This window comes from Neopsephotus bourkii, unplaced genomic scaffold (assembly GCF_033783945.1).
Source record: "Neopsephotus bourkii isolate Nb327-2 ecotype Australia unplaced genomic scaffold, CSIRO-AGI_Nbou_v1 NB_457, whole genome shotgun sequence".
NCBI classification, from domain to species: domain Eukaryota; kingdom Metazoa; phylum Chordata; class Aves; order Psittaciformes; family Psittacidae; genus Neopsephotus; species Neopsephotus bourkii.
In genome coordinates this window covers 879,967-904,488 of record NW_026900959.1, presented here as the reverse complement: position 1 = coordinate 904,488, position 24,522 = coordinate 879,967, and the positions used below count along the sequence as shown (strand labels likewise).

General features: G+C 58.7%; 1 protein-coding gene across 7 annotated transcripts in view; it reads left to right on the top strand.

Annotated features, from left to right (window-relative positions):
• Nucleotides 1–24,522, top strand: part of ANK1 (ankyrin 1) — a 53,109-nt gene that overhangs the window by 21,527 nt on the left and 7,060 nt on the right. For 5 of the 7 annotated variants that reach the window (XM_061349676.1, XM_061349671.1, XM_061349668.1 and 2 more), the window contains 36 exons: nt 6,916–7,017; nt 11,131–11,229; nt 12,042–12,140; nt 12,483–12,581; nt 12,664–12,849; nt 12,985–13,083; nt 13,595–13,693; nt 14,011–14,109; nt 14,305–14,502; nt 14,589–14,687; nt 15,015–15,113; nt 15,333–15,431; nt 15,538–15,735; nt 15,854–15,952; nt 16,031–16,129; nt 17,059–17,256; nt 17,428–17,526; nt 17,892–17,990; nt 18,280–18,378; nt 18,463–18,555; nt 18,638–18,710; nt 19,037–19,060; nt 19,744–19,828; nt 20,086–20,164; nt 20,434–20,531; nt 20,623–20,847; nt 21,187–21,341; nt 21,460–21,671; nt 21,755–21,959; nt 22,070–22,166; nt 22,683–22,911; nt 23,035–23,160; nt 23,249–23,368; nt 23,475–23,559; nt 23,727–23,801; nt 24,369–24,500. In XM_061349676.1, coding sequence (XP_061205660.1) covers nt 6,916–7,017; nt 11,131–11,229; nt 12,042–12,140; nt 12,483–12,581; nt 12,664–12,849; nt 12,985–13,083; nt 13,595–13,693; nt 14,011–14,109; nt 14,305–14,502; nt 14,589–14,687; nt 15,015–15,113; nt 15,333–15,431; nt 15,538–15,735; nt 15,854–15,952; nt 16,031–16,129; nt 17,059–17,256; nt 17,428–17,526; nt 17,892–17,990; nt 18,280–18,378; nt 18,463–18,555; nt 18,638–18,710; nt 19,037–19,060; nt 19,744–19,828; nt 20,086–20,164; nt 20,434–20,531; nt 20,623–20,847; nt 21,187–21,341; nt 21,460–21,671; nt 21,755–21,959; nt 22,070–22,166; nt 22,683–22,911; nt 23,035–23,160; nt 23,249–23,368; nt 23,475–23,559; nt 23,727–23,801; nt 24,369–24,500 — 4,381 coding nt within the window. Of the gene's footprint in view, nt 1–4,023; nt 5,249–6,915; nt 7,018–11,130; nt 11,230–12,041; nt 12,141–12,482; nt 12,582–12,663; nt 12,850–12,984; nt 13,084–13,594; nt 13,694–14,010; nt 14,110–14,304; nt 14,503–14,588; nt 14,688–15,014; nt 15,114–15,332; nt 15,432–15,537; nt 15,736–15,853; nt 15,953–16,030; nt 16,130–17,058; nt 17,257–17,427; nt 17,527–17,891; nt 17,991–18,279; nt 18,379–18,462; nt 18,556–18,637; nt 18,711–19,036; nt 19,061–19,743; nt 19,829–20,085; nt 20,165–20,433; nt 20,532–20,622; nt 20,848–21,186; nt 21,342–21,459; nt 21,672–21,754; nt 21,960–22,069; nt 22,167–22,682; nt 22,912–23,034; nt 23,161–23,248; nt 23,369–23,474; nt 23,560–23,726; nt 23,802–24,368; nt 24,501–24,522 lie in introns of those variants that run through there. The other 2 variants (XM_061349672.1, XM_061349670.1) reach the window with 2 other exon arrangements.

Below are 24,522 nucleotides of genomic sequence, written 5' to 3'. Positions count from 1 at the left end.
GTCCATACGGATGTCACAGTCCGAGGGGAGGAAGTGCATTAGGGAAGCGGGAGACAAGCAGCAGTTACCAAGGTGCTGCACCTCTCTCAGCAGCTGTAATCCTTGTTATGGTGGAGTGCCTGAGCGAGAGCGCTGCTGTATTGTCTTCAGTCACAGTCTGTGTGTTTTCTGGTAGGTAAAAATAGCTTTTCTTTTTCGGGATATGCAGGGAGCAGAGGCTCCTGCTCACATCAGAGCAGAGTGACAGCTTTCCCCTGGATGCGCACGGTCCCAGCTGGCAGGAGCTGTGTTAATCCTTGCCTTGCTTTGGCTCTGTGTGGAAGGAACGCTGTCCTGGGCTCCAGGTCCCTGTCTGGACCTCTGGACCCTGTTCCTCTCCCCACTCACTGCTGCTGGACCCAGCACTGCGCTGCATTGGGGAAGTGATGGTTTGCACAGGGCAGGACAAGGTCTTAGTGCTGCTACTCGGAGAACTCCTTAGCAGCAGTTGGGAGCTTCCATAGAGGTGGAGGCTGTGACACGTTATCAGAAGGATCAGTCTGCTGCACAGGGGCAGCTCCCAAGCCCTTGTTGAGCACTGATTAAGCTGTTTCTGGTATCCCCCCCTCACAGACCTGAACCCGTTCCAGGTCCAGCAGCCAGCCAAGGGGACCATGGAGGGGGGGAAGGAAGGAGCCAAAGGGCTGCACAATGTCTGTATCTGAATGTGGTCGGCAGGGATGGAGTTAACCCTGAGCTGCACAGTCCAGAGCTACCTCTCCTGTTCAGTGTTCAAAATGGGCTTGCCAGAGGTGGTTATGTAAAGGAGGAGGACTGAGCATGATGCAGGGGCTGGTCTGAAAGCCTGCCCCTCTACAGTGCTTTCAAACTGCAAGTTGCCTTCCTTCCTTCCTTCCTTCCTTCCTTTTGCTTTGGGACTTCTCCTCTGCCCGTGGTGCCGAGCTCTCTTCCAGCTCTAACAGCCCCTTGCTGCTGGAATGAGAGCACATCCTTCATTTCCTGCATGCTCCCGAGATACTTGGGCTCCCCCTTGCATTCCGGTCTGGGATCTCTGCAGGGCACAAAAGCCATCAGCCTCTGGTACATGCCCTGGGGCTGTTGTGGAACCTCCGCTGGGCAGACAGGAGCTGGTGCATGGAATCAGAGCAAAGCCGATGCCTTGCAGAAGTGACCTCTCGTGTCTTGACTTCTCCTCAGCCCTATTAAGATATGCAAACCTGCCCTAAATCCTGTGGGCAGAGGCGAGGATGCTTGGAGAGCAGAATTTGGCCATATGGGTTTATCTGCCTTCAGTCCTGTGGGCAGGGATGAGGATGATGAGAATAGAATCCGAGCGTATGGATTTATCCTTTTATCCGATGGATTTTTCCCAGTGCTTTTGCTTTTCCCTTTCATCTGGGTTTGCAGCCTGTGCCTGGTGGCCTCTGCTCCGCGCTTTGCTGCCTGCCTGAGGCTTTGCTGCTGTGGGCTCTCTGGAGATGCTCTCTGAATGCTGCCTGTGCCACTTGGAAGGCAGAAACCTGCCAGGAGGTTTTGTTTCCAGCACGGAGAGTGTCAGGTTCCTCTGAATACAGGAAGGGGAGTTCCTGTAAGGCAGACAGTGCGACTGCTGCTTCTGAGCATCCCAAGGTGAATCTCCAGTTCGGTTTCCCTGGCCTTCCCTCATCATCTTAGGCAGACCTTAGGTGCCATCTTTGACTGCTCTTGATCTCTGCAGCTGCTTTATTGTGTTTGCAGGACTGCCATATCCTTCTCATGTGATGAGGAAGGATCCAGGTTATCACCTGCAGACGCAGCACTTGATGTCTGTAATGCAGGGAGGTCCAAATGAGCTCCAGCTCCAGAGGAATCCCTTGGTTGGGAAAGGAAACCCCTAGACTGCTGTAAGGTTTTGCTGTCTCAAGGGTGAGGATCATGCCCACTACTGGACACAAGCCCAGATAAGCCAAGAAATGTCAAAGCAAACAGCAGGGGCTGTTGCAGGGGCTCTTGTTCTACCTCCCCAGCTGGCAGCACTGACCTTAGATGCCAGCACCCTGGCACTAGCAATGGGAAGTGACCGGATGATGTCCTAGGTGTGAGCTGGACCTTTCCCCACACCTTCTAGGTAGGATACCCATAGCAAAACCTGGCTTTGGTGCCAGGGTTCACGTTGGCATCTCACTGCTGGTCCTGGGGCTCTTTGGTTGTTGGGGTGACGGTGTGCTGCCCATCCTGCTGGGTGTTGCCTTGCTGCAAAGGCTCTGGGGAGAGATTGTGGCCCTCCTGTTGCTGTTTGTGTGCTGATCACAGCAGTTTGCACATCCCAGCTCGCAAGACGCCTCGGCTGACTTTGCTCCTCGTACCCAGATGCAGGGGGGCACATGTGGCTCTCGATAAGGGGGTTTGGAGCAGCACATTGATGCTTACAGCGTGCAGAGCAGGAGCTGCTAAGCTCCTTGTTGGAAGGAGCACACGGCTTCCAAAGAACACAGAAGAGGAGATGCAGGGTTATCATTCATGGCCAAACGCATGAGACAGCAAGGAGCCGGTGTAGCGGTGTGATTGCTTTCCAGATCTTTGCAACCATAGGAAGCTTTTCACGCAGCAAAGCCTGCTGCTCCCCACTGACAATGCTTTCCAGTAGCTAGGCCTGGAAGAAACAAAACTGAATGAGTGCCCGGGCTGGCTGCCTGCCCCAAGGATGGCTGCATGGGCCTGGTCTGCATCCCTCTGCCTCTGCCATGCAGGGACTAAGGCAATGCTGCCACGCAGCTCCATGCAGAGCAGACCAGGCTTCCCGGCCAGCAGGTCCCACAGCCATGGGGCAGGGAGCATCTTGCTCCCCAAGGCATGGAAGTGATTTGTTATTTGGAAGTCTGCATTGGGATTCCTCTTCTCTGGTGTAAGAGCTGCCATTTTCCACATGAGACCAGAGACTCTGAAGGCAGAGACCAGGGAAGAGGAAAGGCAGGGGCTGAGTGATGGAACTGGGGATAGAGACTCTGCATGGTTCAATTGCAGGGCAGCTCTGGCTGTGGGATACCTTTGGGTAGAGAGTGAAGAAGATACAGGCATTTAAAACCCTCATGATGGCTGCATCTCCCCCTCTCTTCCCTCCCTGTAAGAAGTCCTCGCATCCCTTCCAGTTGAGCAGGGAATGGGCTGGGTTTGACACCAGAGCACCGCTTCTGCAGGCAGTGAGCAGGTCTGATGGGTACCAGCCGCTGCTGCCTGTCTCCTGCCTTGGTGCTATGTGGTGGTGGCGTGGCATGGGTCAGAGAGCACCTAGGCCCTTTCTTCTGGCATCTTTGGTCCTGTCCAGAGCAGGAGCTGTGTGTGAAGGGGTCCCACCTCCTCTCGAGCTCCGCAGCAAGAAGCCAGCTCAGCCCTTGCTCCTGCTGGGTGCTGTATGTGAAGGAGTCGCAGTTCCTGCTCAGGCTGCCTCACTGCTGCTGCAGACAGAAGGGTAAGCAGGCAGAGAGGGTGCAGAGCAGGCAGGATGCACATGGCCCTTCCAGCAGCGTGGCTGCTCGCTTCCTGCACACATCCCCAGGCTCTTCTGCACTTGGGATTCACCCGCTTGCAGCAGGTTCAGAGTGGGCTCCACACAAGCAGGCGATGCACGGAGCCTCCCTGCCCTTATCAGTGCTGCGCAGATGGAGCCCGGCCCTAGCGGGAGCCGGAGGCAGAGCCAGGCGCTGCCACAAGAGATTAGAGCACAGCCAGCAGACAGAGCGGGATTACTGAGCCTGGGATGCAGCCCTTGAAACCCAGCCTGAGCCTTTGCTTTGGCACCGCTTCCCCTTCGCTCATTGCCTCAGACACAGATAGGATGCAATGGCTTGGTCAGGTCCAGGCTTCTCATGCTGGGGAAGGCGTTAGGACATCGGTCCAGCAGCAGGAACGCTCTGCAGGGCAAGGCTGTGAGCAAGGCAAGGCTCTTTTAATCCTATTCCTACCTGTGGATAGGAGCAGAGGAGCCAGGAGAGGGAAATGGGAAAAGGTAGCAGGCGAAGGGAGCCTTTTCCTGAAGGATAAAGGAAGGGAAAGAGGACAGAAGCACAGCCCGGAGTGCTGGGCTGTGGCTTTCAGCTTAGAAGGTCTTGTAGCACTCGTAATATCCAGATCTGAGGCGTCTTCCTTAGGGAATTGCTGGCAGCAGCCTCCTGACACTTCACATCCTGAATGTCTGAAGCCTGTGTATGGGGGTTAGCTGCCATATAAGAGTGCAAGAGGTACACGGCAAGTGAGGCAGCTCCTTTTTCCCCCTGGAATAGCTCCTTTTGCTAGGAAGGCAAAGGGGAATGGGAAGAACTACTCCAGACTCCAAAGGAAGGAGAACCAGTAGAGGCAGTCTGTGCATCTGGAAGCAGTTGCTGTGTATCCTGAGGCACACGGATATACTGGGAGCTGCAGATACCATGCCCATGCTGCGCTTGGTGCTTATTAGTGGATGGGAACTGTGCAACGTGTGCGTGCTTGTGTTGAGATACATTGGTGTTGTGCTGGCTGGGATGTGTGTGTATCCTCCTGATCCACACATCTACCTGTGCCCAAAGGGTCTCCGCGTGGGAGATGGCAATGCCCCAATGCCTTCACGTCCCTGGTGAGGGCCAGGTCAGTCCCACCATGCACACTGGCATCAGAAGGGCAGCGTGGCTGCAGATCTGTTCCCTTTGGAGCTGAGCTACCCCTTCTTGTCTGGTTGCATGTGTTCATCCGACTGCTGCTGTCTGATCTCTGCGTCCCTCTTTGCATCCCCGAGCACGGGGAGCAGAGGGGCAGCACCTCTGGAGCGCTCCAGCCCCAGTGCATCCTCCAAGGGCCTGACCCTCAGCATCCAGAGGCTGGGAGGGAACCGGGACCCGTCTCCTGGGTGGCAGCTATTACCTGTGAAGTGCTGGCTCCAGGGCACGTCTGTGGGGCTCGCTCCTTCTCTGCTGTTCCCGAGGCAGCCCTGCCCCGTTCCCCGCACTTGGCAGCACTCATTTGCTTTCCGGAGGCGGCTTGGTATTAAATATCCTGTCTGACACAATAATGGAGAGAAAATGAACAAATTCCATTAGCGGCTGGCGATCCCTGCAGGGTCTGCGCCGGAGCGAGCTGCGAGCCTGTATTTTTAGATAGAATGCAATGCAACTCACCGGCTGTCTCAAAGCTGGGGAGTAGATAACCAAGGAGGGAGAAGGGGGACGTCAGGCTCAGGTTTCAGCTCAAGTGCCGGACTATGGCAGCACGAAAGGGCAGGTCCGGTCCAGACGTGGCTGTGAGTATGCACCGCTCTTCTTCATGCCCGCAGAGACCTCTGCTTTGCTTTTCTGCCTGCTTTCTGCCTCTGCTGCTGGGGCTTTGGGAGACCAGAGCCTCTCTCGTTAATCTTCACAGCTCCATGTGTGTCCCAAGGGTGGGAGAGCCTGGCTGAGCTGCGCTTTGGCTTCGCTCTTGGAGGTCTGTGCTGTGGTTGGCATGCAGGCAGCAGAGTTGAGGTGCTGCCTTGCCACTGATCCTGACCCGAGATGCAGAGGCTCCTAGCAGGGTCTGGAGCTGGAAGAGCTCTTTGTGTTCAACCTGTTGCTTGAAGCCTGTCGGTGTTTCCTTGCTATAGCCAGCACGCAGGGCTCTGAAGGCAGGCACCCAGTGCTAAGCACAGCGCTAGTGCTGCCTTCTGTGCATCATCCCCTATGACAGGAGCACTGCTGTGAGCCGGGGGGCACGTCCCCACTGGACCAGGCTATGCCCTGGGCTGCTGGCAATGGAGCCAACTGGCACAGGAGCCTGAGCATCGGCACATGGAGGCTGTGCCAGGGCGTGTATGGAGGTGCTGCCTCCACCACTGTCCCTATGAGCCCCCGGCACTGGCCCTGCAGGAGGTAGCAAGGCAGTGGTCCCAGGATGTGGCTGTTGCTCTGGGGTAGGAGGCTCAGGCAGATGGGCTAAGGGAGGCGGATGGAGGACAGCAGAAGGCTGTTGTGCTGCTTCAAAGCCTGAATTCTAATGGCTAAGGCTGCATCATGCTGCCTATATCTGCTTCCAGTGCTGTCCTCTGTGACCATGCCACTTCAAGCTCCTGTCCAGGAGCTTGCTAAGCCTGGTGCTCCCCTGCAGCCAGGCTGTGGCACTACAGGGTGGGCTGGGATGGCAGGGTATAGGCTCTTGTAGCACAGGAGGTTCCCTGGTCAGGGTCAGCGTGAGTGGTACAAGAGGGGTTCTGATTTGCTATTGGAGCTTAAGGCAGAAGAGGGTATCCTGTGCCCTTGCTGTGGATGTCTCATGGCTCTTTAGGCTGGACCTAGGAGGCATCCACTGGCGCAAGGTCCCAGCCTCACAGCCCCACATCACTGCATTTTCACCCTGTTGCTCTCCAGCATCTGGTGAACCATCCCATGGTCTTCATTTGCTGCCTTACACTGCTGAGTAGCTTCAAGTACTGCTGTGTCTTGCCTGGGTTCCAGTGGTGCCGGGAGGCATTGCCTTGCTCCTGATGGAGGAGAACGCTGTGACTTCCCTGGCTGGGGGTGCCGGTACTGAGCTCACTGCTGCGGCCACCCGCGGTCTCTGTTGGACAGGGATGGGCTCACCACGGCTCCAGTCCCTCAGCCAGGATTTGGGCATTCCCTGGGCCAAGGGAGGCTGCCAGGGTTGCAGGAGCCCCTTAGAGCATTCCCCCTACCCCATCCGCAGTGCTGGGGTGAGCTACAGCCCTCACTTGGCTCTCCTGTGGATGGATGCTCTAAGTCCAGGTCCCAACCGTGCCGCTTCCTCTCTGACTTGGGTCCTATCAGTCTGTCCCACCTTGACCTGCCCAGGCTCTGCTTTATCTGCCTGGTCTCTGTAGTTACGTTCTCTGCGGCTGATGAAGAGCTGGCCTTGTGCTGGTGATGGGGGAGAAAAGAGGGACTCTGAGTCTTATTCTTTGTCTTCTTTTCCCCAAAGGCCGATGCTGCGACCAGCTTCTTGAGAGCTGCAAGATCCGGGAACCTGGACAAAGCCTTGGATCACCTCAGGAATGGGGTAGATATTAACACCTGCAACCAGGTAGGTGAAACCCACAGGGCTTCTGGTTTCATGTGAAAAGGTGCCCCGGTGGCTCGCCAGGCCCAGCAGCAGTCACTGCACCCCTTCCTTGCGCTGCTCCCATAGGATGGAGGCAGGGAGGTTCCCCATGTGCACAGCTGATGGAGAGCACATCCCCTGATCCCAGTGTGCCAGGGAGAGGAAGGGATCACCAAAGGGTCATCTGGACCCGTTGTCTTTGGGGCAGGGAGGGCAGCAACAGCTTCAAGGGCCTGGGAGCCTGGCTGGAGCTCAGCAAAGGGTCTTAACAGGTAAACAGAGAGGGAGGCTTCTGTAACTGGGACAGATGAAAGGGGCTCATGTGCTTATCAAAGGGCAGAGCAAACAGCTGTGAACTGTGCAGCACAGGGGCTGGGATGCTGCAGGAGCCACCCCTGGGGGTATTCTCCCTGCTTGCGATGCTCGGGCTTGACACAAGCAGGGGATGCTTCCAAGTTGCCAAAGGAGATGCCTTGGTGCTGGCCCCTCCTAGCCCGGAGCAGGGACGGGTTTGCCCCAGGGGAGCAGAGGCAGCGTTCGCACATCACCAACGGAACGCTCTGTACCCGTGCGGCTGCCAAATGCAAGCGGCTCATCCCGACCCGGGGCTGCGGGGAGAGACCGGGCTGCTGGGGATGCACTGGGGGGCCAGGGAGCCTGCGCCAGGCCGGTGCTGGGGAGGCTGACTCAGCAGGGAGCACAAGCGCCTGCTCTGCTTCAGCATCGAGCCCCCGCGGGAAGCAGAGCTCGGACCGGCTGATTCGCGCACTGCAGAGGCCGGTGCCGGGTACTGCAGGCGGGCTCCCCAGGGGATGCTGCCAGCTCCCGTTCCGAGCCATGGCACCGTGCAGGGGTCCTGGGCACACTGAGGCTTGCATCCTTGCTCTGCCCGGCTCGATGAGGCTTGGGGAAGGCTCGGAGATGCTCATTTTGTTCATCGCTGCGTTATCTGGGTTGTTAGCTCATAATCAGCATCCAGATACTTTCAGAAGGCTTCTACCCCGGGGCTGTGTGGGGCCATAAGGGATTTAGATCAGAGAGGAAGAGGCAGAAAGTTTTCAGTTTCAGAGTCCTTTGAATCCGTGGGGTCCTGCTGATGGGTTTAGAGGCCCTGAGCCCGCATTTGTTGCACAGGGTTTGAGAGAAGGCGAAATGAATAGGGACAATGAGGTGTTTAATGTACTCACTGCTCCCTCTGGGAAAGCAGGAGCAGGGAGATCCCTGTGCCGCTCTCCTCCCAGGATGGATGCTGCTGAGGATGCTGCCATGTTCCTATATGCCCTGTGGGAAAACCCTCTTTGCCTGGTCACCAATGGCTTGAGCATCCCCTCCTGCCAGTTCTCTGGGTGCCTGTTGGGTGTCACAAGCAGGGCACACCACGGGTGCTCACTCAGGCCTGAAAGCAGAGGGGGTATTTCTATGTGTACTGCTCCTGTACCGATCTAGGGCAAAGAAATGCATGGTGCTGGGGAGGGCTCTGCAAGGAATTAAACCAGGGGCACCCATGTACAAGCTAGGTGATGGCTTTGAACTACTTCTTCACCCCGAGGGATGGTCAGTCATCAGCTGCCTCCACTGATGGGCTCTGAGTCCTGTTTCCAGCCAGATTGTTGGTGTTGATGAGGGGATGTAACACCTTGATGGGCAGCACATGGCTACAACAGCACGAGACTGTTCTTTCAGTGGCACCTTTGCACTGGTTCCTGCCATCTCCCTGAGGTTAGATGGCACTTTGGGGTTTCCTTCTGAGGAATATCAGACCTGTGGGAAAGGTCCAACCTCACATGTCCTGTATCAAATAAAGAGGGATATATGTGGTCAGACCTATCCCACAGGCCCTGTATTCTTACTCAAGTGCAGAGACCTTGACATGCCATCTGATCTTCATCCTGCCGCTTCATCCCCTTCATTGCTGCCACCTGCATCAGTGTCCTCATCATCCACCTCTCCCGTGTCTCCAATTCCTGCATGCTCCCATCGCATCCCTGAGGAGCTGGAGGCCTGAGGATGAGCACATCTCACCGCCAGGACCCTCTCCAGCAGGGACCAGCGGCTGTGCTAGCACATGGGTACCAGAAGATGTCTCTGCTGGGGTGGTCAGCCTCAGTCCTGATGGGCAGCCCTGCTTTGAAGTGCAAAGCCCTGCCTTTTGTGCCTGTCTGCAGCTGTGTTTGTCGCATTGGCAGCCAGCAACTGGGGTTCCTGGGAAGTGTTTATGGCACTTAGTGAGGGAATGCAGCACCTTTCCAATGAAGCACATCCTGTGGCGGTTCTGGGTCAGATGAGCTGTCAAGCCAAAAGCAAATGTGCCAAGCAGCCCCTATTGCTCCTGGAGCAGCAATATCCACTGGGAAACCATGTGCTGCAGACACTGCATTTATTGCTGTAAGAGAATAACGATTCCTCCCAGGTTTGCAGCATTCAAAATGTTATTTGGGAATCCCTTGCTGAGGGGAGCAATGGGGCATCTGGGTCAGGAGTTTAACAGAGAAAAACCAGTGTACCCAGCTTGTGAGCTCATGAAGGTAAGGGTGTCAGTGACCATCTGTATGGGGCTGTGCAGGGGTGGTGCAGTGAAAGAAGCTGGGCTTGACTGAGGTGATGGGCTCAGTGTAGCCTGGCTGGGGAGCGTTTCCTTTCAGTGGCTGTGCTCTGGGGATGCTGCAGAATTCCCTTGGAAGCAGCTCTTTCGTGCTCAAGGCTCGAGGGCACAGAGAAAGCCTGTGGGGTTTGGGGGTTTTTCCTTCTTGTGTGGTAATCAGAGTTGAGCAAAAGAACCCGTGCCTCTTTGTCTGTGATTCCTCATAGCTGGTGCTGTGAGTGAGAGAAGGTGGAAAACCCTATTCCAGCGTGATAGCGCTCTCAAAGCTGTTCCAACTGAAGTATTAAGGGCTGGAACTGGAGCTTCCAGGCATTTTCTGCTCCCCTACATACACTGAGGTGGGGATGAAGCAATTCTGTGAAGTGATCATCCAGTACAGGAGCTGAAACAGATGGCGGGGAGGTGGAGTGCTTGGGCAGGACTGTGTGCTCCCAGGGAGCTGGCACCTCTCTGCCCCGTGACAGCATCGCATAGGGGAGAGTAAACATAGTGCATCCACCTGGGAGAAGAGAGGGACAAGGGGAGTTTGCCTTATGGGAAGCAGTGACATCCGAAATTGCCTGCAAGTATGTGACCTCTTTGCCAGGAAAGATCCCAGCCCTTTTGTTGCTATCTGGGAAGTGGAAGAAATGGAAATAACGGAGCAGAAGCTGTCTTAGCAGCCTCTAGGGTGGTGACACCTCCTTCTGACAGCCCAGGGATGCTGCAGCCCTTGGCTCCTGTGCTCAGGCTCCATGTGTAGGATAAAGGGAAGCTAAACTAGGGCACAGGCAGAGATGCTCCTGAGAAGTCACTTCAGTTGTCTGAGAGCTCGCTGGCACTGGCAGAGCTTACAGCCAGCACTGCATCTGCATCCCTTGCTGCTGCTGCACCGTGAGCATGGGCTGCATGATGGGGCTTCAGAGGGCAAAGCCAGGATGAAGGCAGCTGCTGGGCTGGGAGCTTCTGAACTGATGGGGATTAAATCTGGCTGCTGCTTGATAAAATCGTTGCCCCATGAAGAGCTGCTCACTGCACTTGTGTCCGTGTAAATGCTAAAGGTTTGTAGGTGCATTCACACAGCAGCTCTGGTGCACATCCCGAGCTCTAGGGCTTAGGTTGGAAAAGCAATCGCAGGGAAAGGCACCCCCCAAGGAAAGTCACTTGAGCAAAGAGTGGAGTTGGTATCAGGGCTGTGCCATGAGTGGGAAGGACTGAAGCAGTGCCTGTGGTGCCAGACACACACACATGAGCTGCGGTGCCACCCATCCATAGGGAATGTGTGTTGTGCTCATGAAGGAACCTCCAGCATTACTCAGCAGCTCGGTATTCCAGTGCCCTGGCAGCATGGGACTTGCTGTGGCTGTGCTGGGTGCCAGTGCGTGGCTCAGGAGCAAGGCAATGGACCTTCTCCAATGTGGGCCAAGTGCCTGCAGTCGTGTCTGCAAGAGAGCTCGGGGTAAGGGGTTCCTCTGAGGTCACTGATGCCCCTCTCCCACGTTTGCTCCCTCCAGAACGGGCTGAACGCCTTGCATCTGGCCTCCAAGGAGGGACACGTGAAGATGGTGGTGGAGCTGCTGCACAAGGAGATTGTTTTGGAGACAACGACCAAGGTGAGGACAAGGGAATCCGGTCGCATGAATCACAGCTCCACACCCTGGGCAGTGAATCAGGCAGTGCTGCTGGAGGAGATGGGGGGCTCCTCTCCCCCATGGGGACCACTGTGAGCTCAGGAGGGGAGCGAGGAAGCCACGGCGAGTGCTGTCCTTACATCCCCTGGCTCTGGGTCAGCCCCCGTGTGCTGCAGCACGGAGGTGGCCTCGGTACCACTGTCGCAAGCCTGTGGAGCTCTGCTGCTCCGTAAATAACGCATCATTCCCTGCTTGCATCATTCCCTCCTTGCATCATTCCCTCCTGGCGGGGAGCGGTGCTCGCTCCGTGACAAGCGACACAACGGGGCTGACAAACGAGCAGCCTCCAGCACCATCTGAAGGGCTGCGGGAGCAGGGGGGGGGGTTCTTGGCACCTCCCCGTGGAGCCTGGTGCTCTGCCGCACCACCCAACGGCACCGAAGAGGCTGTGTCTGCGGCTCCCCATCCCTCGGCTGGGCTGGGATGCTCACTGCAGCTTTGCCTGAAGGCTGCCAGCTCAGCTCCCCCATCCTCCCTCCCCTCCTGGTGCTGGAGGTACACGGAGCCTGACAGCGCATACAGCTCTGGCTGCCAGGAACTCCATGGGGAAGATGAAATCACTCTCTTCTCAGTCCAGCAAGTGTGCCGGGTAGCTGCCTGGGCTATAGCAGGGATGGGGAACGGGCTGCAGAGCCCCACAGCCTTCCCCTGGGCAGCTGCTCTCTTTGCACATCCATTGTGTGTCAGGCCCACCTTTCCCCAGCCCCTAAGCACTGCTCCACGGTGTCTTTCAGAAGGGGAACACAGCCCTGCACATCGCTGCCCTGGCTGGACAACAGGATGTGGTCCGGGAGCTGGTGAACTACGGGGCCAATGTCAATGCACAGTCACAGGTAGAGTGAGCAGGGATGCGGTAGGAAAAGCACCCAGTGTACACGATGGTGGGAGCTGTGCCCGGCTTGAGGCAAGGGGGAGCAGTGGCAGGGAGTGGCAGGCAGCATCTCCTGGGTTGGCTGTTGCTGCAAAGCATCCTCTGGGTTTATGTGTGGGGAGCCTGGAGCTGTAGCTCCCTATGACTGCTCAACCCTTGCCATTCCTTTTTCACACCCTCACTGTGTGTGCTTTTGCCCCAGTTTATGAGCTGGGGGTGTGGGTGTTGATGGGGTGTAGGTCTGCAAAGAGCTCGAGGAACTGGAGGAAGAGCTGTGTTGATGCGCATGGCCTTGTGCTTGCAGAAAGGCTTCACACCCCTCTACATGGCAGCGCAGGAAAACCACCTGGAAGTTGTCAAGTTCTTGCTGGAAAACGGAGCCAACCAGAATGTGGCCACAGAGGTGAGACCCTTGGGAACCCCCTAGGGCCGTGCTGGATGTGGTGCCACGGCTCTCCCCTTCCAACCTGGCCTCTCCTTGACAGGACGGCTTCACGCCGCTGGCCGTGGCTCTGCAGCAAGGGCATGAGAACGTGGTCGCTCACCTCATCAACTATGGGACGAAGGGGAAGGTCCGCCTGCCCGCCCTGCACATCGCAGCCCGCAATGACGACACTCGCACGGCTGCCGTGCTGCTGCAGAACGACCCCAATGCCGACGTCCTCTCCAAGGTGCGTGCCTTCCCCATCCTGCCCCTGCGAGCTTTCCCATGGCCCTGTGGAGAACAGCAGCTTGGTATGCTGTGTTTGTCCATCCTTTCAGCAGGGAGCATTCTGGCTGGGCTGATCCCTCCTTCTTTCCCCTAGACTGGGTTTACCCCCTTGCACATCGCAGCCCATTATGAGAATCTCAGCGTGGCCCAGTTACTGCTGAACCGTGGAGCCAGTGTCAACTTCACACCCCAGGTGAGCACATGACGGGAAGCTGCTGGGAGTGGGAACCTGCAGCCCCAGAGGAGGATGCAGGGTTTTATACGTGTATATACACATATATATTTATATAAACATCTATAAAAAGTGTGTAAATTTTTCCTTTGGACATCCCATATGACACAAACTGCTGACAAAGTCTGAGGGTAGCATTAGATCCAGCCACACCTGGCCTCCATCAGGACTTTAGAAAGCAAGTGGGGGTCTATTCTGAACCTCGTGACTCAGTAGCAGGGTCTCCCTACCCTTTGTGCCTTTAGTCCCCTCTTTAGCTCAACTTCACCTCGATTTCTCTCTGTATGCTTCATCCATGTACTACGTAGTAGATGGAGCCTTGCCATGGAGCTCTGTTCAGGCATACCTTTATAAATCCTGTTATACCTTTATGAATCATATTAAAACCACTGATACCTTTCATGGTCATTCCTTGAGTGACCCTAAACCAGCCATTGAGTGCTCACCCTAACGGACCTCTGTCCTTCTGCAGAATGGGATCACTCCCCTGCACATAGCCTCGCGCCGGGGCAACATCATCATGGTGCGGCTGCTGCTGGACCGCGGCGCCCAGATAGAGACAAGGACCAAGGTGAGCCTGCTTCTGCATCACCAGCAGGTACATGGGTGGTCCCCCTTGCTGAGCTCCTTGTGCCCAGGGAGCAGTGCCCAGTGCATGTGAACACCTTGCTGGGTGTGCAAGGGAAGGTCCCCTCTGCACTAAGGGGATGGAGCAGGTTCATGTGGAGATGCGAGGAGGCTGCATGGCTGCAGCGGGGGGGCCTTCAGGAGAGGAAAAGCTCTGTTTTGCCCTATTTTACAAGCTGAGTCCGAAGTCCCTGTTACCTCTCCTGCCTGAGGGGGAGCCTTGCCCTTCCTTGCCCACACCGAGCCCTTCTCTCTCCGCAGGATGAGCTGACCCCTCTCCACTGCGCAGCTCGCAATGGACACGTGCGAATTGCAGAGATCCTGCTGGACCACGGCGCTCCCATTCAAGCCAAAACCAAGGTACCCAGGAGACGCTGTGGGGTTGTGCTTGGTGCCAGGTCCCAGGACAGGATGGGGTGGGGAACAAGGCTTGTGCACCACTGATGCCACCCGTGGCAATGCTGAGGCTGAGGTTTTGGCCTGCCCGATGGGTAAGGGGCGGTGTTGTGGCCGGACCCTCCTGCCCGGCGCTGATGCCCCTCTCCATGGTCACAGAACGGCTTGTCGCCGATGCACATGGCAGCGCAGGGCGACCACCTGGACTGCGTGCGCCTGCTCCTGCAGTACGGTGCTGAGATCGACGACATCACCCTGGACCACCTCACGCCCCTGCACGTGGCCGCGCACTGCGGGCATCACCGCGTGGCCAAGCTGCTGGTGGAGAAGGGGGCCAAGCCCAACTCCCGAGCGCTGGTGAGTGACCCGGGGCAGGCACAGGGCTGGGGTGCAGGCAGGGAGGGCTCTCACAAGTGACCCTGCATCCATCCCTCCATCTGCAGAATGGCTTCACACCCCTCCACATCGCCTGCAAGAAGAACCACATCCGGGTAATGGAGCTGCTGCTGAAGACAGGGGCATCCATTGATGCTGTCACCGAGGTAGGTGGGATGCAGCCAGCTCCATCAATCCTGCTGCTGCCGGTGCAGAGCAGGGGGTGATGGCCTTGCTGGCTCTGCTGGTCCCCAGGCACCTTCCTCATCAGAGCTCAGAGCTCTTTGCAGCTCAGGACATGCTGAGCTTGGCAGCATCTCAGGGCAGGGAACTGCAAGGGGGGGCTGTAGGTCTCCGTATTCCACTCAGGCTGCTGGGATGAGAGCTTTCCCCTGTGCTGGAGCATGCCGCAGGGACAGGGAGGAAGGGGCAGGAATCGATGTTGGCAAAGCAATCATCCCCCATCTTGGCTCCTGCCCCCTTTCTTTCTGCAGTCCGGGCTGACCCCCCTGCATGTGGCTGCCTTCATGGGGCACCTGCCCATCGTCAAGACCCTGCTGCAGCGTGGAGCCTCTCCTAACGTGTCCAATGTGGTGAGTGCCACCATGGCTTGGGAACTCGGCGTGGCAGGGTCCAGCAGGAGATGGGGATCCCTGCTCCCTCTGCAGCCCCTGCTCTGTGCCGGCAGGAGGAACCAGTAGGGAGCAGACAGGGTTGTGGGCACTGCTCCCCTGTGCTCAGACCAGAGGAATGACTGCAGGAGGGCATTTACCCTCCTGTGGCCTCACCACTTTATCCTCTCCTTGGTGCAGAAAGTGGAGACACCCCTGCACATGGCAGCCAGAGCCGGGCACACAGATGTGGCAAAGTACCTGCTGCAGAACAAAGCCAAAGCCAACTCCAAGGCTAAAGTAAGTACTGAGAACCTGTGTGATAAACCACGGGTGTTGGTTTCTTTGCTCTGTGCAACGTCAGCAGCATGGCAAAGGGACTGGTCCACATCCGCCTCCCTCGCAGGATGACCAGACCCCCCTGCACTGTGCTGCGCGCATCGGCCACACTGGAATGGTCCAGCTCCTGCTGGAGAACGGCGCCGACCCCAACCTGGCCACCACGGCGGGGCACACACCTCTGCACATCACCGCCAGGGAAGGGCACGTGGACACGGCCCTGGCCCTGCTGGAGAAAGGAGCCTCGCAGACCTGCATGACCAAGGTGGGCTGGGGGCAGCGTCCCTGTCCCAGGAGGGGCAGCATCCTCCTGTGCGGCGGCGTCGCGCCGGTGCTGTCCTCCCCATCCCTGACGCACTGCGATGGGCTGCCTGTCTCCTCAGAAAGGATTTACCCCTCTCCACGTTGCAGCCAAGTACGGCAAGGTGGACGTGGCAGAGCTGCTGCTGGCGCGCGAGGCTCACCCCAACGCGGCAGGGAAGGTGAGCGATGCTCCTGGGGGTGACGTGGGGCACGGAGAGGCTCTGTGTGACCTGCCCGTGCCCTGGCCTCCTCCCCAGAACGGCCTGACCCCGCTGCACGTGGCTGTGCATCACAACAACCTGGAGATCGTCAAGCTGCTGCTTCCCAAAGGGAGCTCCCCACACAGCTCAGCATGGGTAAGGCTGGACGGCGAGATGTATTGGGTGAGGAGGCCAGCAGCATCCCTCAACCCACTGTCCGCAGCAGTGCGGAGCGGTTGTGCTGGTCCAGGACAGGCAGTGTCAGGGATGATCCCTGCTGGCAGCGCTGGGGATGTGTTTCCATGGCGAGCCCTTGCCAAGCAGCGCTGTGGTCTGGCAGCTTGGGAAAGCAAGCACAAATGTTTGCATGCAGCTACGCAGCAGTGAGTCAGAAAACCCAAGGGCTCGTGCGACTCATCCCACTCTGCCTGAGGATGGGGAAACATCTCCCCAGGGAGCAGAGCAGCAGCCTCCCTTTCCCACAGTGTTTGCAGAAGCTGCATCCTGACAACACACAAGTGGCTGCCGGTGCCATCCCTCCCCGTTTGGCACTCGGCTCTTCCCGGCGGGATGCGGGAGCAGCGGGAGCAGCCGGTACCGGCACCAGTCCCTGCTGCTCTGTGTCATTGGGCAGAGCTGTGCTCAGGGCCCTGCAGGCTCTGCCTGAATACTAATGCTGCCTGTTGAAGTCTTGCTCCACACCTCAGCCAGACACGTTCTAGGAGGGCTCTGTCTGCCCTGGCTTCTCTCAGCTCCGTGTGGCTGAATGCTGCTGCTGTAGGGATTAATGTGTGGAGAGCTCCAGCACAGCCAATACCGGTTGAACTGGTACCTAAATGACTGCAGGAGGGCATTTACCTTCCTGCAGCCTTACCCAGCTGAACCTCATCTTTGAAACCCCTGTGCTGATGGGGCTGAAGAGTGGGATATGGCCTTGGTGTCAGGGTTGGTTGCTGTCAGGAGATGGTTCAGGTGTGAGGCTGCATCCCTGAGCTCTGGAGGATGGGAAGGATGCGTTGGCCTGGAGGTAGGGACAAGGTGGCACTTTCTGGTCTGAGCCCTGCCGTGCACCTCTCTCCCTGCAGAACGGGTACACCCCCCTGCACATTGCTGCCAAGCAGAACCAGATGGAGGTGGCCAGGAGCTTGCTGCAGTACGGGGCTTCTGCAAACGCAGAGTCCATGCAGGGAGTCACCCCCCTGCACCTGGCATCCCAGGAAGGGCACGTGGACATGGTGGCACTGCTCTTCTCCAAGCAAGCCAACGGCAACCTGGGCAACAAGGTGGGTGGTTGGCATGTCCTGCTTGAGGCAAGCAAGCAGTGAGGAGCAGACAGCGATGCTCCTTGCTGACAGCGTGCTGGGCCTGAGTTAGAGTCCCATAGAGCTGCAGTGGTGGCATTGCCACTGTCAGCGATGGCATTGCCACCGTGCTGACCCCTGCTCTGTCTGCAGAGTGGCCTCACTCCTCTCCATCTCGTGGCCCAAGAGGGACATGTGGTGGTTGCTGATGTTCTGGTGAAACACGGAGTCACAGTGGATGCAACAACCAGGGTAAAGTAGTGCGCTGACTCTGGCTGTGGTCCTGTAGGCCTGTTATAGGAGGAACAATGCTTTTCTTTTTGTGCAAGAGCCCCCCCTCTCGCAGGCATCCTTATCTTGTCTATATCCTGGGAATCCTTCCTCTTCTCCCCCCCTCTTCCCTGAAAGGCCAATTCCTGCCTGTTTGCACAGCTCATCCCTGCACTCCCGAGCACAACGTGGTGTTCTCTGCAGTGTGCCCTCTGCCCTGGTCCTGGCTCTCATCCTGAAGCCCCATCCTTCATCTATGGAGGCTTGCCCATGGGATGAGCATACCCAAGCCAGAAGGGCAGGAAGCATCACTGATGGGCAGGCTGAGAGCTGATTTCTTCTTCCAGATGGGCTATACTCCGCTGCATGTGGCCAGCCACTATGGGAACATCAAGCTGGTGAAGTTTTTGCTGCAGCATCAGGCTGATGTCAATGCCAAGACTAAGGTACAGAGATGTCCTGTGTTCCGAGCACCCTTCTGCTCTGAGTGAGAGCAAGCGGGTTGATGGGGAGGCTCAGCCTCCCTCCCTGCTTCCACTTCTCCCTCACATCACTCCTCTATGCAGTAGCTACAGCCCTGAGCAAATGCTGGGTTCTGTAGAGCCCTTTGCTTACCCCAGAAAGGAGGGAGCTGCCCTAAGCTCCACTCATGAAGCACAATGCAAGGTCTGGGGGGGCCTCCTGGGGCTGCAGGCACCCATAGGTGATGGCAGCCCCCTCTGTCCTCCCCTGCAGCTGGGCTATACCCCTCTGCACCAGGCAGCGCAGCAGGGCCACACGGACGTGGTGACCCTGCTGCTGAAGCACGGAGCCTCTCCCAACGAGATCAGCACCGTGAGTACCACGCTCACCCGTGTCCCCTCGCCCCCATGGCCAGCCCCGGTGGCCGCTGCTGACCCCTCTTCCCTCCTGGCACAGAACGGCACCACTCCTCTGGCCATCGCAAAGCGCCTGGGCTACATCTCGGTCACAGACGTGCTCAAGATCGTCACGGAGGAAACAGACATCCTGGTGAGCCCCGGGACTGGGACCAGTGTGGGGCTGGGAGCAGTGCAGCAAGCTCCAGTCTCTGACTCCGCTCTGCTCCCTGCAGTCCGTCGGTGACAAGCACCGCATGAGCTTCCCGGAGACTGTAGACGAGATTCTGGATGTGTCAGAGGATGAAGGTGAGGGAAGGAGCTGGGATGCTCCATCGCGGAGCTCTGCTGGATGGGCACTGGTGTTCCGACGGCCGGGGAGGGGGGAGCTGCGTGGTCCCACAGTGGTCTTGCTCCAAGCTCCTGGGGTGGCACCTCCCGGCTCGGGTGCATCCCTGCGCTATACAGGGGTATGCTTGGACCTCTCCGTGGTCCCACACCCCAGTGCAGAGAGCCCTTGGGCATGCCGAGCCGTCACCATGCCCTCCTCTGCAGCGTGGTACCAGCTCCCAGCCCGCCTGCGGCTGGTCCCCTCCCACCGAGACCTCACCTTTCTGCCTCTTCTTACTTTGCAGGCACTGCTCATGTCACAGTAATGGGTATGAAATGTGTCCACCCGCCCCAGCTCAATGGCCCCATTTCACCCCATGGCCACTAACCATCCGCACGCCACCTCCATCCGCCGCGCCGGCCAGCACCGGCCCCGCCATCCCGCCCTGCCCATCCGTGTCCGTGCTGCTTGCTGTGGTGTGACTGCATGAACGGGGGCAGCCCCTCTTGGCGCTATAACCAACGTCCAGTGCCCCTCCGCAGCTGCCCCTTGCCAGGGCAGGCATGAACCAGGGGGCTCGGTCCCCTCGCCATCACCCCCCTGCTTTGGGGGGTGCTGGATTCCCTCCCGTAGGGCCCAGGCAAGAGCCTGGTGGAGTCCCTAGCGGGTGTTAACGGGTCAGCAGGCAGGGTTTGTGGCTCTAAGCAGTGTTGGGGTGTCCGTCCTGCGTCCCCAGCGCTGCCCTTGCTCCTCTAACAGGCACGCAAGGGCAGGGTGTCCCCTGCAGGCTCTGCTGTGTGCGTGGTGCTGTGGGAAAGGGGTGCTGACAGCTACCACAGCCCCTGTCCCTGACCCACAGAGACCCCATCCGGCAGAGGGCAAAGCTGCCCCTTGGCTGCCTGAGATTGAAGGGATGAGCGTGTGTGGCAGCAGAGATGTGCCCTGAGGAGGGATGGGTGCAGGGGCTGGATGTCCTGCCTTTCCGCATGCTGAGCCAGCGCTCTGTTTCAGAGGAGGAGCTGATGGTGCCAAAGCCCAGGGACCAGGAAGGCAAGAGGGAAATGATGGAGATTGTGACCACGACGACACTGGAAACGTAAGAGGCATGGGATGGTGGGCAGGGAGTGGGTACAGGGCACGGGGCCAGCCTGGTGCTGGGCTGGGATGCCAAGAGGACAGGGACAGCTCTTAGTAGGGAATGGGCTAGCAGAGCAGCCATGGGGTTTCTGCACCAGGACATGGGCTCACTGCTGGGTTTGCCTTTATCCGGTGGCCCTGGCACTCTCTGAGTACATCCAGGGGCTGAGGGGCCTGGAACTGCCACTTCACTGCTGCCATTGCCCTCTTCTGCAGGGTGGAGTTGCCAACCATCCTGCATGTCCCCTGCGTCACACCGGAGACCGTGGTGACCAGAGCAGAGGAGACTGAGCAGGTAGGACCTGTGGAGACAGGAGCTGACTGCGTGCTGCACACACGCTCAGTGTCCCCACTGGAGTGGGTCATGAGTAGCATGAGGCACAGCCTGCCACGGCCCCATAGAGCATCTCCTACCACGGGAGCTCCCATCACCACAGAGCCAAGCCATGGAGCGGGTGGTGGGGATGGACCTGATGGAACGGGGAGGGTTGTGACCCTGTGGAGGAGCAGGCACCCCCAGAGAGGACCCTGTGCCCATGGCGGGCTCTTCCTTGCCTTGCTCAGCCTTCCAAGGAGTTCGATGAGGACTCGCTGATCCCCAGCAGCCCCGCCACCGAGACCTCGGACAACATCAGCCCCGTGGCCAGCCCGGTGCACACAGGGTGAGAGCCCGGCCCTTGCGGCACGCACGTGTGCTCTGTGTGAGCTCGGCCGCAGGGTGCCCACCCGCCCGTGCCTCTGTGCCCACTCCAGGTTCCTGGTGAGCTTCATGGTGGATGCCCGCGGCGGGTCCATGCGGGGCAGCCGGCACCACGGGCTGCGCGTGGTCATCCCGCCCCGCGCCTGCGCCGCACCCACCCGCATCACTTGCCGCCTGGTGAAGCCGCAGAAGCTGCCCGAGCCCCCTCCGCTGGCCGAGGAGGAGGGTCTGGCCAGCAGGATCATCGCCCTGGGGCCTGCCGGTGCCCAGTTCCTCAGGTGAGCACATGGGAATGCAGCACATGGCCCTCAGGGATGGGGATGGATCCGGGAGGGGCAAAACCTCTGCCCACCTCTGTACTGGGGGTCTGGTGCAGGAGAGATCCTGAATGCATCTTGTTTGTGGGATGGGTCATTCCAGCATAACGGAGCAGTGGCTGTGCTGTGGTGGGAATAGCCCTGACCAGTGCAGTCCTACTGGGCACAGAGCCCTGAGTCCCAGTGCTACGGGTGTGCACAGTCCTGCCCTCTCCAGCGGCAGAGCCCAAGGACCGCTTTGCTGCCTGCATGTCCCGGTGGCAGCAAGTGGATGCAAGCACCTTCCCCTGTTCCCTGCAGCCCTGTCATTGTGGAGATCCCACACTTTGCCTCCTATGGGCGCCAAGACCGGGAGCTGGTGGTGCTGCGCAGCGAGAATGGCTCCGTGTGGAAGGAGCACCGCAACCGCTATGAGGAGGGCTACATGGAGCAGCTGCTCAGTGGCATGGATGAAGGTGAGCTCCATGGTGCTGGGCAGGCAGGGGTTTGGCACAGAGCAGCTCTGCACAAGCTGCTCTGGGCAGTGGGATGGGGCTGAGTGTGTGATCAGTGGTGGTCGTGCTGCCCTTGCAGAGCTGGAGAGCCTTGCAGAGTTGGAGAAGAAGAGGGTCTGCCGCATCATCACCACCGACTTCCCCCTCTACTTCGTGGTCATGTCACGGATTCGCCAGGACTGCGACGTTATCGGCCCCGAGGGAGGCTGTTTGAAAAGCACACTGGTGCCCATGGTGCAGGCCACCTTCCCGGACACGGCTGTCACCAAGCGCGTGAAGCTGGCCCTGCAGGTGAGCCTGCTCCTGCAGGCGGGAGCGAGCAGCATCCGCAGCGCAGGGGAAGCCGGTCCTGATGCGCTGTGCTTGTGCCGCAGGCGCAGCCCGTGCCCGACGAGCTGGTGACAAAGCTGCTGGGGAACCAAGCCACCTTCAGCCCCATCGTCACGGTGGAGCCGCGCCGGAGGAAGTTCCATCGCCCCATCGGCCTCCGCATCCCGCTGCCGCCGTCCTGGAAGGACAACCCCCGGGACAGCGGCGAGGGTGACACCACGAGCCTGCGCCTGCTCTGCAGTGTGATCGGTGAGCACGCAGCCGGGGCTGGGGATGCAGCTTCTGGGAGCCAAGGAGAAAGCGAATCCCTGGGGGATGCAGTGGAAAAGCTCCGCGCTCACCCTTGCTTTCTGCCGCAGGGGGGACAGCCCAAGCGCAGTGGGAAGACATCACAGGCACCACAAAGCTGGTCTATGAAAACGAGTGTGCGAACTTTACCACCAATGTGTCTGCAAGGTGAGTCCAGGGTGGGCATGAGCTCATCTGGGCACATCTGTGGTTCCTATTGGGGTGTAGCTTGTGCCCTTGCCCCAGTCCCATTGCAGGGCAGTGAGACACCCGTGTTGCCCCGTGCCCACTGGCAACAGAGAGAAGGGCTCATTCTTTGCACTGGGGTTGGGTTCCCATTACTGATGTGGCTGCTCCTGTATCCCAAGCTCTATGGGCACCCCTATGGTGCAGGTTGCTGTAAGGGGCCAGTGTTCCCTGACACTGATCTCTGCCCATCTGTGGTTCCTATTGGGGTGTAGCTTGTGCCCTTGCCCCAGTCCCATTGCAGGGCAGTGAGACCCCCACTTTGCCCCATACCCACTGGCAACAGAGAGAAGGGCTCATTCTTTGCACTGGGGTTGGGTTCCCATTGCTGATGTGGCTGCTCCTGTATCCCGAGCTCTATGGGCACCCCCATGGTGCAGGTTGCTGTAAGGGGCCAGTGTTCCCTGGCACTGGGAGCCTGACCCATCCCTCCCGCAGGTTCTGGCTGGCCGATTGCCCGCGCACAGCCGAGGCCGTGCACTTTGCCACCATGCTGTACAAGGAGCTGACGGCCGTGCCCTACATGGCCAAGTTTGTGGTGTTTGCCAAGATGAACGATGCCCGGGAGGGCCGGCTGCGCTGTTACTGCATGACCGATGACAAGGTGGACAAGACTCTGGAGCAGCATGAGAACTTCACCGAGGTGGCCCGCAGCAGGGACATTGAGGTTTGTCTCCGGATGCAGGGGACAGTGATGGCAATGGAGGGGACTGGTGCAGAGAGGATGCTGTCCAGGGGCAGGAGAAGCAGCCCTTTGAAGGGTCTGAGCCTGTTTTCTGCTCCTTGGCAGGTGGTGGAGGGGATGCCTTTGCATGTTGAGCTCTCAGGGAACCTGGTGCCTGTCAAGAAGGCCACTCAGCCCCGCACCCTGCTCTTCCAGTCCTTCCGGGAGAACTGCCTCAGCATCCCCATCAAGGTACGGGGAGGGTACCCAGCAGGTCTGGGCTGCCCACTGGGACCCCTGCACTCTCCCTGTGCCACCTAACCCAGCTCTCGGTGACCAGGTTCGGGACAGCAGCCGGGAAGCCAGCGGCTCCCTGTCTTTCCTGCGCAAAGCCATGAAGTATGAGGACCTCCAGCATGTGCTGTGCCACCTGAACATCAGCATCCCGCCCTGCAGCAAGGTCAGTGCACCGGTGCTGGTGCTGCAGGCTGGCAGCTCTTTGTCCCCACGGCCCTGCTGCCCCCTTGGCAAGCTGCTGACCCCTTGTTTTGTGCCTGCTCTCCCAGGGCAGCGGCAGTGAGGAGCGCAGGAGGACGCTGACGCTGCTGTCTCTGCGGGAGCGGTACAGCATGCTGAGTGAGACCAGCTTCGGTACGCAGCCAGCGCTCGGGATGCCCAAGCCTGGGCTGACCCTGTTGTGCTGGTGGCAGCTTCCCTTTCCCTGCGGGTTTCCTTGGTCCTGCCTCTATACAAGGCTATGAGACCCCCCTTTTCCCTTCCCTGCACAGCTGAAGCTGTGATTCCTTCTTCTCCTCCAGGCTCCCTGAGCAGCACGGACAAAGCAGACCAGAAGATGGTCGATATAGCAGAGCAGCTGGGTCTCAGCTGGGCTGGTGAGTCTCTGAGAGCCTCTGAAAGCCATAGGAAGGCTGGAAACAGGCTGTAATGGGGAGTGAATATGCTTTACACTGTCCAGTTGGTGTGCACGCAGTCTGCACTGGCAGGCTGGGGCCTGTGAGCACACCATGGCACTGAAATGCACCTCCTTGCAGCTGTACATGCATTCACAGACACACACACAAACACAGGCACCAGGCCAGGGTTTTGCTTGAGTCATGCACATCGCTGCTGTCTGTGGAGCCCAGCGCTGTCACTGCAGCCACACATCCAATAGCAGGACCTGTGCTTGTCCTTAGCACGAGATGCTGCTGCCCTGGTGACAGCCAGGCTGGGCAGAGGGGCTTCAACCTCTGCTCCATCCCAGCTCCTGCTTCTGTGTGCGGCCAAGTTCAGTTGTACGTGACCAGGACAGGGTTAGGGTTAGGGTTAAGGTTAGGGTTAGGGTTAGGGACCCTGTGCTGGGTCTGCCTGAGCCCTTCACAACATCCCTCAGCCTTTGTGGCTCGGCAGCTGGCCGTGGGTACCAGTGGGGTGATGCTGAGATGCGGTGTCTCCCCCAGAGCTGGCCCGCGAGCTGCAGTTTGGGGTGGAGGAGATCAACAGGATACGTGTGGAGAACCCCAACTCCCTGCTGGAGCAGAGCTTAGCCTTACTCAACCTCTGGGTCAGCCGCGAGGGCAAGAGCATCAACAGTGAGTACCTGCGGTGCCCTGT